The 13,787-nt window shown below is 34.8% G+C and overlaps 1 protein-coding gene across 1 annotated transcript; it reads left to right on the top strand.

The window, feature by feature from the left end:
• The first annotated feature begins 590 nt into the window (after positions 1–590).
• Positions 591–2,403, top strand: PCS1 (Eukaryotic aspartyl protease family protein). The gene has a single exon (XM_047320620.2). The coding sequence runs from the start codon at positions 700–702 to the stop codon at positions 2,143–2,145; it is 1,446 nt and encodes a 481-aa protein (XP_047176576.1). The 5' UTR covers positions 591–699; the 3' UTR covers positions 2,146–2,403.
• The last annotated feature ends 11,384 nt before the right edge of the window (positions 2,404–13,787 follow it).

Raw genomic sequence — 13,787 nt, 5'->3', positions numbered from 1 at the left:
TAAGAAATTTATAACTTTACGAAAAACAAGAATTACAAAACAAACGCTGTATAGAACTTTACTAAAGTGACTAATAAAATACAACGCATTTATATAATAATTGATTTTGATTTTGCATTCATATGCAATAGTTTTTCGTATTCACATTTTATTTTTCTCTTGAAATATTGATTTATATTTAAGTACATAATAATTATAAGTTTAAGAATTTAAAGAAATCTATGATAAATTTTAAAAGGCAAAAATTAAAAATTCCTTTTGAACTATGGGTCTTAATTAGACAAAGTGCAACATTCTGCAACGGCAACAACACGGAGCAAAGAACCTTTCATTTTGCATGTCCAAAAGAGAAAAGAAGTCACGTCAATCTCAAATTAATTTGAAAGTCCAACTACCATATGGTAGGGTTAAAACTTGATGCGGTAGACATATTTGAGAATCGCTGTCTAAGGTTATTTTTACAAAATCATTAAAATTGTTGTTTCAGTTTCGTGTGCCTTAAAAGTGAAATCTTCAGTTAAAACCACAAAATTCCAAAGGAGATAGTAAAAATGAACACAAATATAATAGATAGACGTACCAAAGAAAGAGACGTACGTTAACTAGATTTCAGGTACAACCAAAGTCTTCTCTGCTATTTCTCAGATCTTTTTCTTCAGACTTTTCCTACTTATAACTCTAAACCTTCAAGCAATTCCTATGCTTTTCTTTGCCTCCAAAATTTGCAACACCTACTTCTCCACAATTAGTCCAAAACTCCTTTCTAAAAACCCAAACAAACCCGATAACCCTGCAGTCTCCAAAACCATAATGAGACCCAAAACCACATGCAGCAACCACACCGTTTTAACCCGATGTTTCAGCCTTGCCATTATCCTCATCCTACGAACATCCCTTACCACGTCTGAGGCCAAGACTCTAACTTTGCCACTAAAATCACAAGTGATTCCATCTGGGTATCTCCCAAGACCACCCAACAAGCTACGATTCAACCACAACGTTAGCCTCACAATCTCCATCACAGTTGGCACACCCCCACAGAACGTCTCCATGGTCATTGACACAGGAAGCGAACTCTCATGGCTCCACTGCAATAACCACACAAACACAAACCCACTCCTGCCCGACCCCTTTTTCAATCCGAATGCCTCCTCCACCTACTCGCCAATCCCGTGCTCTTCATCAACCTGCACGATTCGAACCCGAGATTTTCCCATACCCGCTTCCTGCGACTCCAACAACCTCTGCCACGCGACTCTCTCCTACGCCGACGCTTCCTCTTCGGAAGGGAATCTCGCTTCGGACACACTACGCTTCGGATCCTCCGTTAACCGGGGAGTTATATTCGGCTGTATGAACTCGTCCTACACCACTAACTCCGAATCCGATTCCAACACAACCGGGTTAATGGGTATGAACCTCGGGTCACTCTCCTTGGTTTCTCAATTAAAAACTCCCAAATTCTCCTACTGCATTTCAGGTTCTGATTTTTCCGGCATTTTACTTCTCGGGGAGTCCAATTTCTCGTGGGGCGGGTCGTTAAATTATACCTCCTTGGTTCAAATATCCACTCCTTTACCTTATTTCGACAGGTCTGCGTACACGGTTCGGTTCAAAGGAATTAAGGTTTCGGATAAATTATTAAACATATCGGATAACCTTTTTGTTCCAGATCACACCGGAGCGGGTCAAACTATGTTTGATTTGGGTACCCAATTTACGTTCTTACTTGGCCCGGTTTATAATGCATTGAGAGATGAGTTCTTGAACCAAACAAATGGTACATTGAGGGTGTTGGACGATCCGAATTTTGCATTTCAGATAGCAATGGATCTCTGTTACAGGGTGCCCATGAACCGGTCCGAATTACCCGAGTTACCAAGCGTGAGTTTGGTTTTTGAAGGGGCCGAGATGCGGGTTTCCGGTGACCAACTTTTATATCGGGTACCGGATTTGGTTCGGGGTAATGATTCGGTTTATTGCTTCACCTTTGGGAATTCGGATCTGCTTGGTGTTGAGGCATTTATAATTGGTCATCACCAACAACAGAATATGTGGATGGAGTTTGATCTTGTGAAACAAAGGGTTGGGCTGGCTCATGCACAATGCGATTTGGTGGGCCAAAAGTTACTGGGCTTGGGCTGAGTAAGCCTACTTACTTCATTAGTGTGTGGTCCAAAAGTGGAGAGAGATTGAGAAAGTGAATGAAGGGGTTTTAGAACGTAGTGTTTGAGGATAATTTATTGTTGGAGTTTGGTCAACTTCATTCAATTCAATTGGAGTGGCCAACCCATGGAAAGAGTGTTTTAGGGGAAAGCTTTAAAGAGAGTCTACTTTGTACATTCCATTGTTCGATTGTTTTTAGTAACCAAATAAATAAATTCTAAATTAATATTGTTCTTACTTCACTATCATCAATTGTCAACTTTATACATTCCATTTTATTTTATGCAGTTTATACATTTCATTGTTTTTTTTTTCAATAACTAAATAAAATAGCTATTAATATTCCTTTTCGACACTTTCTTTATGTTTAGTTATATATTTTCTTATTGAAATAAATGAGATTCTCTATGAAATTTCACGGTGAATTTTGACATTTAGTTTATTACCAGACTCATTTTTTTTATAGAGAAAATCTATAATACTAAAATTCTTCAACTTCATGTGGTATTTTTTAATTTGTTTTGCTTTTTGTTGTGTTAAATTTTTACTTTTTATATTGTTATGATATTAAAATTATTTGAGATTACATTAATTAAGTATTATATTTGAGATATTGTCCAATTTGTAAATTTTGCCACGGTTCCTTAAAAGGTGTATATGATACTCGAAAGAGGAAGGAATATTTAAATTGTTATTGGTTTCAACTCTTAAACGATGCAAGATTATTATGTGTTACAGAACAAAATCTCTAATTGAGGGTTAAAACAGTTTTTGTTCCCACAGATGATGTCAATGTTTTGATCTTAATTTCGTTGAGATAACATCTTTAAGGTCAATTACTGCATTCAAGATATTATCTACTTTGGAGCTTGTAACTCCTATCATGGTTTTGTTCTTAAAAGAGGCAACAAAGAGTTGAAGGAGGAATGAGTATTTACGCTCTACTTGCTTCTGACTCTTAAGTGATATGAGACTATTATATGTATGGTATAAGACCCTAGGAAAATGTGATAATTAAGGAATAATCTGGTCATGAGACTTGGATATTATTGTTTGATAATTGGTGTTTGATGATCAGATGTTTTCTAAAATTATAATTATTATGTTTATCATTTAATGTTATTATTGATTAAGTGGAACACATGATTGATATATTGTTATTTGAATGATTTGGATAGTGTGTTGTTATTAATATGATGTGTTGGATCAGGGGTAGAAAGATGATTTAGAATTGAATAGATGTGGACCAAATTCTAGAAAGAAAGAGAGTTCAAGTAAACTTTTGGGTTTAATTTGTATTTTGGACCACGGACAACAATGTCATTTTACTCTCATTAATTAGTGCATAAATTAAGTTATGGGGTGTAGAAAGGAAAGGAAGATAAATCTGAAATTTAAAAGATTTAGTGGTTGTTGATATTATTTTAACTAAAAAGATAAAGATAGAATAAGAAAAGATAAAAAAAAAGGAGAAAGGGGAAACTAGGGTTCATAATTGTAACCTATACCTAAAACGAAAAAGAGAGAGATAGGGAGAGAGAGAGATAGAGAGGAAGTTTTAGGAAGAGAAGAGGAAAAGTTGTTGAAAATCTTAGAGATTGGTGATGTTTTAGAGTATAGACAAAACCCTAAAATTGGTCAAGGTATGGGAAACTAACCTTTGATGTTAATTATTATATGATTATATGTGCTCTTGGTTATTTTGATTAATAATCCTTGTTGATATATGTTATATGATTATGATTATGGTTGTTTGTTGCTCTTGTGGGCAAGGGTTTATGTATGTTGGGTTTTTCCTATGAATGTATTTATGGTTGTTGGGTTATCCCAACGGAGGGTTTGATGCTAAGGAAGAATAAAGTTATGAGGCTTGGAGGTTTCCATGCAAATATATGTTATAAGGGTGTTGTGGTAATCATGTGCATTATAATTGTTTTGTTTGGATTATCATATGTACAATGATTAAATTTGAATGATTCAAGTGTTGTGATGTATGTGTTTAAGTATGTTTACAAGAGTATGTGATGCTTAAATACATGAATGATGTTTTGGGGGAGTTTTCTCGTGATTTAGGGTTGCAGCATGTGTGTTTATAGAGTTGAATAATGTCCAGGATGTGTTTTGTTTCGCAGTCGATTATTGGGCATCAATATTGAGTTTGGTTGCATGAATAATCGATTATCACTTATTGTAGAAAAAGATAGGCCTTATTTCCCAACCAAGAGGGGGATTGAATTGGTTCTGTATTAAAAATTATTCTTTTCAAAACTTTTTGAAAATTTACCCTTTCTTAAAACACAAGTAAATAAAGATTTTAATGCAATAAAAGAGATAAGGGATAGAAAGACAAACACCAAGATTTTTATATTGGTTCAGCCTCAATGCCTACATCTAGTGTTTTTCAATGAACCTGAGATTGAAAGCCACTTCACTATATAGATTGAGTTATACAACAAGAATTACAGAGACCCTCTCTCAATGCAATCTCCTCTCCAACTCCAAATCTAATATAGAGACAAACAACACAGAAAAAACAATCCTCTTTCTACAGAAACCCTTTGAGACAACCCTCAAAGAAACCAGAACCTCACGTTCTATTCCTAGCCACCAGCAACAGGGAAACCACAATCCACAGATTGAAAAATTAACATTGATCTGATTCAGAGTACCTAAGAGTGCGGATGATGATTAGCAAACGTAAGAACACAACAATTCCTTCAAGAATCATTTGAATCTTCCAAACTACACGTTTCTTGATTCTTGGAGAATGAGCACGCCTGCAATTTCTTATCTCAACTCACTTTGTCAGATATTAAAGATGAAATTTCAAAAGTTCTTTATGTAGAGAGCTATGCGTCAATATATAGTTTTCTCAAGATTGACGCATCTTAATCGATTACAATATAAATGTATTCTAGAAATTGATGTTTTCTCAAGAGATACATCAATATAAGTTCTAACAGATCATTTGTAGAAATTGATGGTCCCCCTATCATGATGCAGTAACTTTTTTCAAACATTTCAAACAAAAGATTTATTCCAGTATCAAAGCTAAAATATAAAAATTAACATAGTATAGTATAATTAATGTATCAGATCACGAATGTCAGAATGTATACTGAGTTTTAAGAGAATGTATCAAGTAGTAACAGATTTATTAACATGTATCAGAGTGAAAATAATGCTTGATGCCATTGTATTTTCATGTGCAATGTTCAAGATACTCAATTTTGATATACAACAAATATGAAGTAAAGAGTATTATGAATGCATGAAATCATTTAATATCAGAATGAATGTTTCAGTATAATGACTCAGCAGAAATGAGAATCAAACCAAATTCTTGTCTGTTAATCGATTTAACTGACAGTATAACTGATTAACTTGTGTAGAGCAGTTGACAATCTATTCCAGACAAAGGGTATGTTCATGTAAACGTGTCAAATTTTGTAATAACCCTGCAAGTCACAACTTTCACAACTATGTTAAGTGTTAGTTCAGGAATACATAATAGTTGTGAAGCAATATGAATTATCAAATAGGTATGAGTATGCGATAGTGTGTATGATAGTGAAATAATAGATTGCATTCATACAACAGGATTATCCAATCAAATTCATCTAATCAATCAATTAATCAAGAATATGATATAATCCAAAATATTTATATTTCATTCATTATAAGAAATAACAAAATAACAGAGTTCAAACATAGAAGGCCTTATATCCAATTTTACATATTTCAGAAAAGATACTAAAACAAATTCTAGAACTTAGACTCTAATTCCTAATCTGAGTCAGATGCCTTCATAAAATCCTCTTCTATTGTTTCTTCTCTAATGAAGGAGCTCTAAGAGCATTGTTTTCCACAACATCATCTACTTTCTTGTGAATCCTGAACACAAATTTTTCAACTTTTGAAATTCTTGTTAATTGCCTTTGAAATTGATCCACAATAAATCTTCCAAACTGAGTATGTGGAGTGAAGGTAGAAGGAGTTTCATTAACATTAGAGGGTTCAACTTCATCCACAATAGGTATACGAACATCCTTGAAAACCCAGCCATCTTTTGTCTTCTTTAGACCAATAAAGGTAAATTATTTCCATGTTTAACCTTTGAAAAAATCATCAAAAAATATATATAACTTAGTTTGCAAAATTGCACCATATACAACCATTTGAGGGTATTTATCTTTGATTTTTTTTCATTCATACTTGCCATTAGATCATTGGCAAGCTCTTAAAAAAAATTTCCCTATTGACGTTTCTAGTTTTCAACTCCATTTTGATTCTAGTAGGATTCTCTTCTATTTTGTGTTTCTTGTCTTTGTAGCTTTTAAAACCCATAAATCACCTATGTTCCAAGTGTGTGGTGGTCTTATTTTGCACTTCAAAAGAGTGGAAAAAGAAGTGCTAAAAGCTTTTAAGCAAAAGGTCTCAAAAGAGTACTAAAGAGAGCCTAGAAAAGTGCTAAAAAATATTGTGTGCTTAGACCACTACCACTGTTTTTGTGCAATCTGTTTTGGAACGTGTTTTGCTCACTGTTTTGGGTTTTTATCTTCACTTTAGTGGCTAAAAGTCTTGGCTATGATGTTAAAAGAGTGGTCTTAGTGCCCCATTTGCTCAAAGTTTCCAAAAGACAAGAACCACCCATTTTTCTTCTAGTAACTTTTGTTTTGTGAATCTATTCTAGCACCTTTCATTAGGATTTCTTTTGAGTTCTATCCTTTCTTTCTTAGCCTTTAATTTCTTTCTTGTCTTCTTGGATTTCTTAGTTTTCACATAATTAAATTCCTTTTGCAAAGCCTTTCTTGTTTTTGGATCTTTTTATTGCTTTTATTCCTTGTTTCTTCTTGCACAATTTCGGTTTTGGTTACTTTGTGTGGTGTATGTTCTCTTTGTGAGGTGATCCAATATCTTAGAGGTAGCCTTCTAGGTGGTGGAGACCCAAAGGGAGCTTGAAGTCTAGAGTGTTAGCCAAAAAGAAAGGAAAGAAACACCTTGGGAGGTAGCTTTGATTTGGTTGTAATTTTTGGCTTTGTAATCTTTCTTTCTTTCTTTTTCTCTTGTAATTCACGACCTTGTTAGGTTTCTTGGGGGAGTCTTTGGTGCTCAATTCCACCTCCTAACAAGAACCTTTATTTCTTAGTAAATTTCCTTTTTAGTTGGTTGGAGGAACCAAAGTTCTTCTAACTTAATCATTAGGTTGCATAGCTAGTTTATTTGCTTTCTTTAACTATGATAGCTTAGTGTGTGTCAACTTTAATTTCAACTTTAGTTCCCTTTGAGAAATTTGGTTCAAGAGTGCCTAAGGTAAACTTTGAAAAGGAAAGGTTTGGTATTTAAGAAATTCATTGTGATTCACCTCCCTTTCCTGGAAGTGAACTTGGGTGTGTTTTTCCTCCTTAAGTCTCTTAAGGAACTTTCTTTGAAATTTAAGTATTTGTTTGTTGCATTGCCTTTTTTTTAAACCATTAAGGATATGTCTAAGACTAATTCCTTTGAAATTGGAAGTGACTCTAGAGAGGATGTAAAACCCACTTTGAAAACTTTTGCACAAGAGTTAAAGTCACTTAAAATTTGGCAAAGGTAAGAAACTCTTCTCAAAGAAAAAGAAATAATTGAAAGAGAAGAGTATCTTGCTAAGTTGGAAGAAGAACTTAGAGTCCTTAATGAGAAATAACAAAAATCCCAAGAGGAAATAAAGAGAAGTAGGAGTCATACAAGGAGGAGTTCTAAAACTTCAACTCAACTCACACACCATGAGGTAGATAGTAGTCTTGTAAACCAATACTATCAACCTCGCCCACATAGAGCAACAACTCTTAAGAAAAGGTTTGAAAGCTTTCCACTCTAACTCTAGTGTTAAGAAAGACTACAAGAGGGAGGGTAAGCAAGTGGTAGAAGAAGAACCCTTTAGGAATCTAGGGAGGAAGAAGAGAGAAGTGAAAGAAAAAGAGAGCCAAGGGTGGGAACATCATCTCACACTTACACTAGTGAAATTATGTGTTTCGAGTGTCTTGGTAGAGGTCACATTGCATCACAATGCCCCACCAAAAAGACCAAGATCTTAAGGGGTATTGATGTATATAGTAGCCAAGATGAGGAAAGTGAGAGTGAGAGTGAAAGAAGTGGTGCAAAGAAACATCAAGAAAGTGAAAGTGAGGATGTTCGTCCTTGTAAGGGAGAACTTCTTATGATAAGAAGGGTTCTCCATAATCAACCTAGTTCACAAGAGCACACACAAAAAGATGACATCTTCCACACTAGATGTAAAATCTTAGACAAAACATGTTCCCTTGTTTTGGATAGTGGCTCATGTTCAAATTGTTGTAGCGCTAGGTTTGTTAACAAGCTTGGATTAGCTACTTTTACTCATCATCAATCTTATAAACTTCAATGGATCAATGAGGACAAGGAATTGGAAGTTAATTGACAAGTAATGGTTAAGCTATCCATAGGGAATTATGAAGATAGTGTGCTATGTGATATAGTACCTATGGATGCTTTTCACATTTTATTGGGAAGGTCTTGGCTTTTTTATAGAGAATCTCTACATAATGGTCACACCAATGAAATAACCATCACTCACAATAAAAAGAAGTTTGTACTTCATTCTCTCACACCTTCTCAAGTGGAAAATGATCAAGCACAAATGACAAAGAAAATAGAAAAAGAAAGAGAAAAAAAGGTAAAAAGAAAATAGAAGACACATTTTGTTTTAAGTGTCAAAGCATGATGCACAAGTCTCAAGAATTCCCCAACAAAAAATTATGATGTTAAGAGCCAAAAGCTTGCGTAAAAGTGTAAAGGTCTCCTTGTCATCTTCCTCTAGAAGCATGGCAAGAAAAGACCCAAAGCATCCTTGTGTGGGACATAAAATTTTCAAGAAAAATGCTCCTAATTTCCAAGACCTTAATCATTCATTTGATTTAAGGTGTATCCTTATTGGGAGCTATACCCTTCACATACTCACTATTATAACACTTGTTCTAACTTGTGTTATAAAATGGGTATTTGACCTTGAAGGAAAAATAAGGAAGAATTGAAAATTATGAGGGCATGTTGAAGATTTAAGGGCAAATCCTTTTCAAGAGGGAGGGGATGATGGCATACCCCTTGCCATGACCTAGCACATTCATGAAGAGTTGGAGGCATATATGGAAGATGGGCCTAGACTCTTTCTCTTGGGCCAGCTTAAGTCATCATTAAGATTTACTTGATTAAGAATAATTTTGGGCCCTGTATTTTGGACCAGGTAGTCTAGATTTTATTTGGGCTTTGTATTATGGGCCTGGTGGTGTAGGTTTTCAATTGGGCCTTATATTTTGGGCCAAGTAGAATAGGATTTTGACCAAACAAGTCAACAAAGGGTCAAGGCCTAAAGTTGACTATGCTTGGACCTCCAAAATGGGTGTGTTGACCAAGGGGTCAACATTTTGGCTAAGCTTGGAGAATAAGGGAGAAGAATTTCGTCCTAGACATGTGGAAGCTTCCCATTGGAGAGTTTTCCTCCTAGTTAGTGGTCATGTGTCACTCTAGGAATGGAGAGTTTTTCCATAGGTAGTGGCCACATGTCACTCTCTCATTTGAGAGGATTTTTTGCCACTTGTATCCCTCCTATTGGAGAGGATTTCTCCTTGCTCTCCAAGCCAACCAAGGTGGCACTTTTAGGTTAAAGTTTCCGCCCATTTTGAGACACCTTAGCCTATAAATAGAAGTGTCTTTCATCATGTAATCACCTTTGATTTAGAGTAAAGTTATGCTGCTATTTTTGTGACATACTACTCTTTTAAAGTCACCCTAGGCTAGAGCAACCCAAGTGGTCTCCTCTAGCCACCTTCCTCTAAGAGTTGGCCCAACCTCTCTTAGAGAATCCTTAAACACATCTTCCCTCACCATACAACTCACCAAAATCATGAGCTAACAACACCTTTCACCATCACCAAATTTCGCAATCTTCATCCATGAACTTATGGCTTGATTTGCTTCTAGATTTGACTTGTCCTACCTAGAGCATTATCATCAAGAACTCTTCAAAGGAAGATCTCTAATACCATCATGGAAGAAGAGCTGCAAAGGAAAGATCATGACTATGTATCATGATAAGCCTGAAAAGGCAAAAGTAAACTTACATAGCAGAGGAAGAAAGATACTTTGAGAACTTTCTAAGAATTATTATTATGTAAATGAAAATGTATTGTACATATGGGAAAGCAAAGGAGTATATATATATATTGTAACAGAGAAACAAAGTAAAACAGAATGGAAATTATGAAGATTATTCTTATAGTGGTGGTGGTGTTTTTGGAGTTTGGTGGAGGAGTGGTCTCTAATGCATTTTACATCTTCTTGTTTTTGTTTGGAAATGAAATTAAATTTTGTTATAATCCTTTGCAAGACGAGCCACCACTATCTCAACATGATGTCCCATAACCCCATCTCAGCCAACACTGAAATGCTATCATAGATTTGGCATTATACCTACTAAAATGTCTATTTTAAGAAATACATTATATTTTACATCAACTTAAAATTAATTTAAACTAAATTTAATTTATTTTTACTATAGGGACACGAGAAAAATTTTCTATTTAAATTTATTAATACAATATTTTGAACAGTCACATCTATCAAATTATTCATTAATTATTACAAAATTTTTCTTAAAATCTCTTAGGTTTAAACCCTTGTTTGGTCCTCATATTTGTTGGTCAATCTCAAATGGGTCATCGTTTTTTTTCTCGGTCTCAATTGGGTCCATAAACTTGTAAATTATCTCAATTTGGTCCAAATATTTGAAAAATTGAGTCAATTAAGCCCTGTCCGTTAACTTTTCACAAACGGCGTTAAAATTTGCTGATGTGGTACACATTTAATGTGCTGACGTAAAATTATTATATTATGTGGAATTTTTTAACTTAATTAACTGTGTTTGATGTGGCACAATAAATTAGTAGTGTTAAAAAAAATTTAGGATTAGAAATTTTTTAATAAAATAAGGTTAGAAAAAGGGAATTAGGGATTTCATCTAAATCCAGTAGAAGAACACTAAATCCAATAGAAGAACACACGAGAGAACACCCAACCATCGTTCAATGGTTGCAACCATGCAACTCTCTTATTGTTTGATTCATTTGGGTGTTTTGCAAAATTTGGTTTTGGTAACTTTTGGGGATTTGTTTGGTGCTTGGTAGGGTTCTATGAAATTATGTCGTTCCATCTGTCTGTGTTATTTTTGGGTAATACCCATAATTGGTTTGTTGAATTTCAAAGTTTTTTTTCCTTATTTTTATTGTTTAATGTTTTTTGACTACTGAGGGAATTAAGTTCTGTCTTGGTCTGTTTGTTGTGCAAAGGAAAAAATTTCCCCTTCCGAACTTTGTGGAAGAACCTTGAGATAATAACTATGGCTGCATTGTCATTCTCATTGTTATCCATATTGTCATTCTCCGGCTCATTCTTTTCTTCTTTAACTTCTCCAGTTTCTTTGTCCTCCGTTTCACTATTGTTTTCCTCATTATCCTTCAATGTACTCTCACTCTCCTTGTTGTCCATATTTTGATTCTTTGGATTCGTTTCTGGCATCGGAGGGTACCCTTCTCTCAAGTTAAAGTCTCAGATTTGCAGAGCTCTTAATCCTAAGATATGTCAATTGGCAGAGATGAATCCTGATAATACTTAGACAATACTTAATAACAAATTAAATAACAAATTCCACGTAATATAAGACATATACATCAGCAGATTAAGTGTGCACCACGTCAGCCAATTTTAACGCCGTTTGTGAAAACTTAACGGACATAACTTAATTGACTCAATTTTTCAAATATTTGGACCTAATTAAGATAATTTACAAGTTTATAGACCCAATTGAGACCAAAAGAAAAACGATGACCCACTTGAGATTGACAAACAAATATGAGGACCAAATAAGGGTTTAAACCAATCTCTTAATTTAAACAACATCATAATCTCATTTTCACTCAGAATATCTCCACTCTATTAGTTTTGTAATTCAAGCTGCGATATTTTTTCATCTTTTGACAATTAATACCGTTTTTACTGGTATGCTTAGCAATTACTTTTGTATATAAACATTTGTAACTCTTTGTTTCATATAGTTTTTCATTACGTTACTTTCATAATATCTGTCAAATCTTCTCTACAATACCTCTATTTCATATCAGTATTATTTCATCTGCTTCATCTTTTCTGCTATCAGTGGTATTAGAGCCAGGTTGAGGGAGGGCCTAAGGAGAATAGTGTGTTTATCTGGATACAGTGCGGCTGGCCAGGAAGATTTAAAAGATCAAAGAAAGAAGTTCTTTGAGCAGGAAAGGAGGAGGATCATGGCTGATTTTTCTACGACAAATCTTCCCATTCTCACAGACAAAAATTGCAATAGATGGAGCACACAGATGCGGGTTTTGTTTCGCGTTCAAGACGTCAATAGTGTGGTTGAAGGAGGGTATTCTACGGTTGATCTTTATGGCACGGAGGACAAAAAGGAGATGCACATAAAGAAAGATGATAAAGCCCTCCTAATCATCCATCAATGTGTGGACGACACACACTTTGAAAAAATCCAGAATGTGAATACAGCGAGGGAAGCGTGAAATATCTTGGTACGTTGCCATGCCAGAGGTGAGAAGATTAAGAAAGTAAGGTTACAAATACTGAGAAGACAGTACGAGCTGTTGCAAATGGAGGACAATGACAATGTCAGTGAGTATTTTAATAGAATTTTGTGTCTTACCAATCAAATGAAATGTTGCGGTGAAAAGCTCAGTGATTTGATGATAATGGAGAAAATAATGAGATCATTACCTAGACGGTTCGATTTATTGTTGTTGCAATCGAAGAATCTAAGGATCTTGCAGAATTAAAGATCGAAGAATTTAAGAGTTCTTTAGAGGCTCATGAGATGAGACTTTTGGACAGAGATCCTATCAAAACTGATTAGCAAGCGTTGAAGGTCCAGCACGTCAGAGGAGAAGGAAAGAAGAAGTATAAGAATTGGAAAGGTAAGTTTGCTACACAAAAGAAATGGAAGAACAATGACATCTTGGATGATCAAGAAGAAAGAAGCGAGTCATTCGAGAGAAAAGGTGGTTCAAGGAAGAACTATAAGAAGAAATAGTGTTATTTGAATAAGGATAGACAGAACAAGAAAGAGCAGAAGGAAGTTCATCTTGCCAAGGAAGAATTTGACTCAGAGCCGTTAATTCTCATGGTTACAACATTTCCAGAAGACTCAGCATCGTTAAATAAATCTTGGTACTTAGATTTAGGATGTTCAAATCACATGACGTGTAATAGAGAGTGGTTGATCAATCTGGATGAATCCAAGAAAAGCAAGGTAAGATTTGTAGACGACGGCACATTAAGAGTAGAAGGAATTGGAAATGTCATTATAAAGAAAAAGGATGGATTGCACGGGACTATAGAAAATGTTCTGTTTGTGCCAGAAATGAAGTGCAACTTACTGAGTTTGGGTCAATTGATAGAAAAGAGTTTCACAGTGATCATGGGAAACAATAATCAAGTGGAAGTGTTTGATAAAAACAAGAAGTTGATTTTGAGAAGTAAAATCTCTAAAAATCGCACATTTCAAGTTT

This window comes from Vigna umbellata, chromosome 5, assembly GCF_029865625.1.
Source record: "Vigna umbellata cultivar VRB3 chromosome 5, Vumbellata_1.0, whole genome shotgun sequence".
Classification (NCBI taxonomy): domain Eukaryota; kingdom Viridiplantae; phylum Streptophyta; class Magnoliopsida; order Fabales; family Fabaceae; genus Vigna; species Vigna umbellata.
Note: the sequence above shows the minus strand (reverse complement) of the source record. Positions and strands in the feature narration are given on the sequence as shown.

Excerpts from the sequence above, each read along its gene's own strand:
- PCS1 (XM_047320620.2), top strand. The coding sequence starts at position 700 with ATGCTTTTCTTTGCCTCCAAAATTTGCAACACCTACTTCTCCACAATT.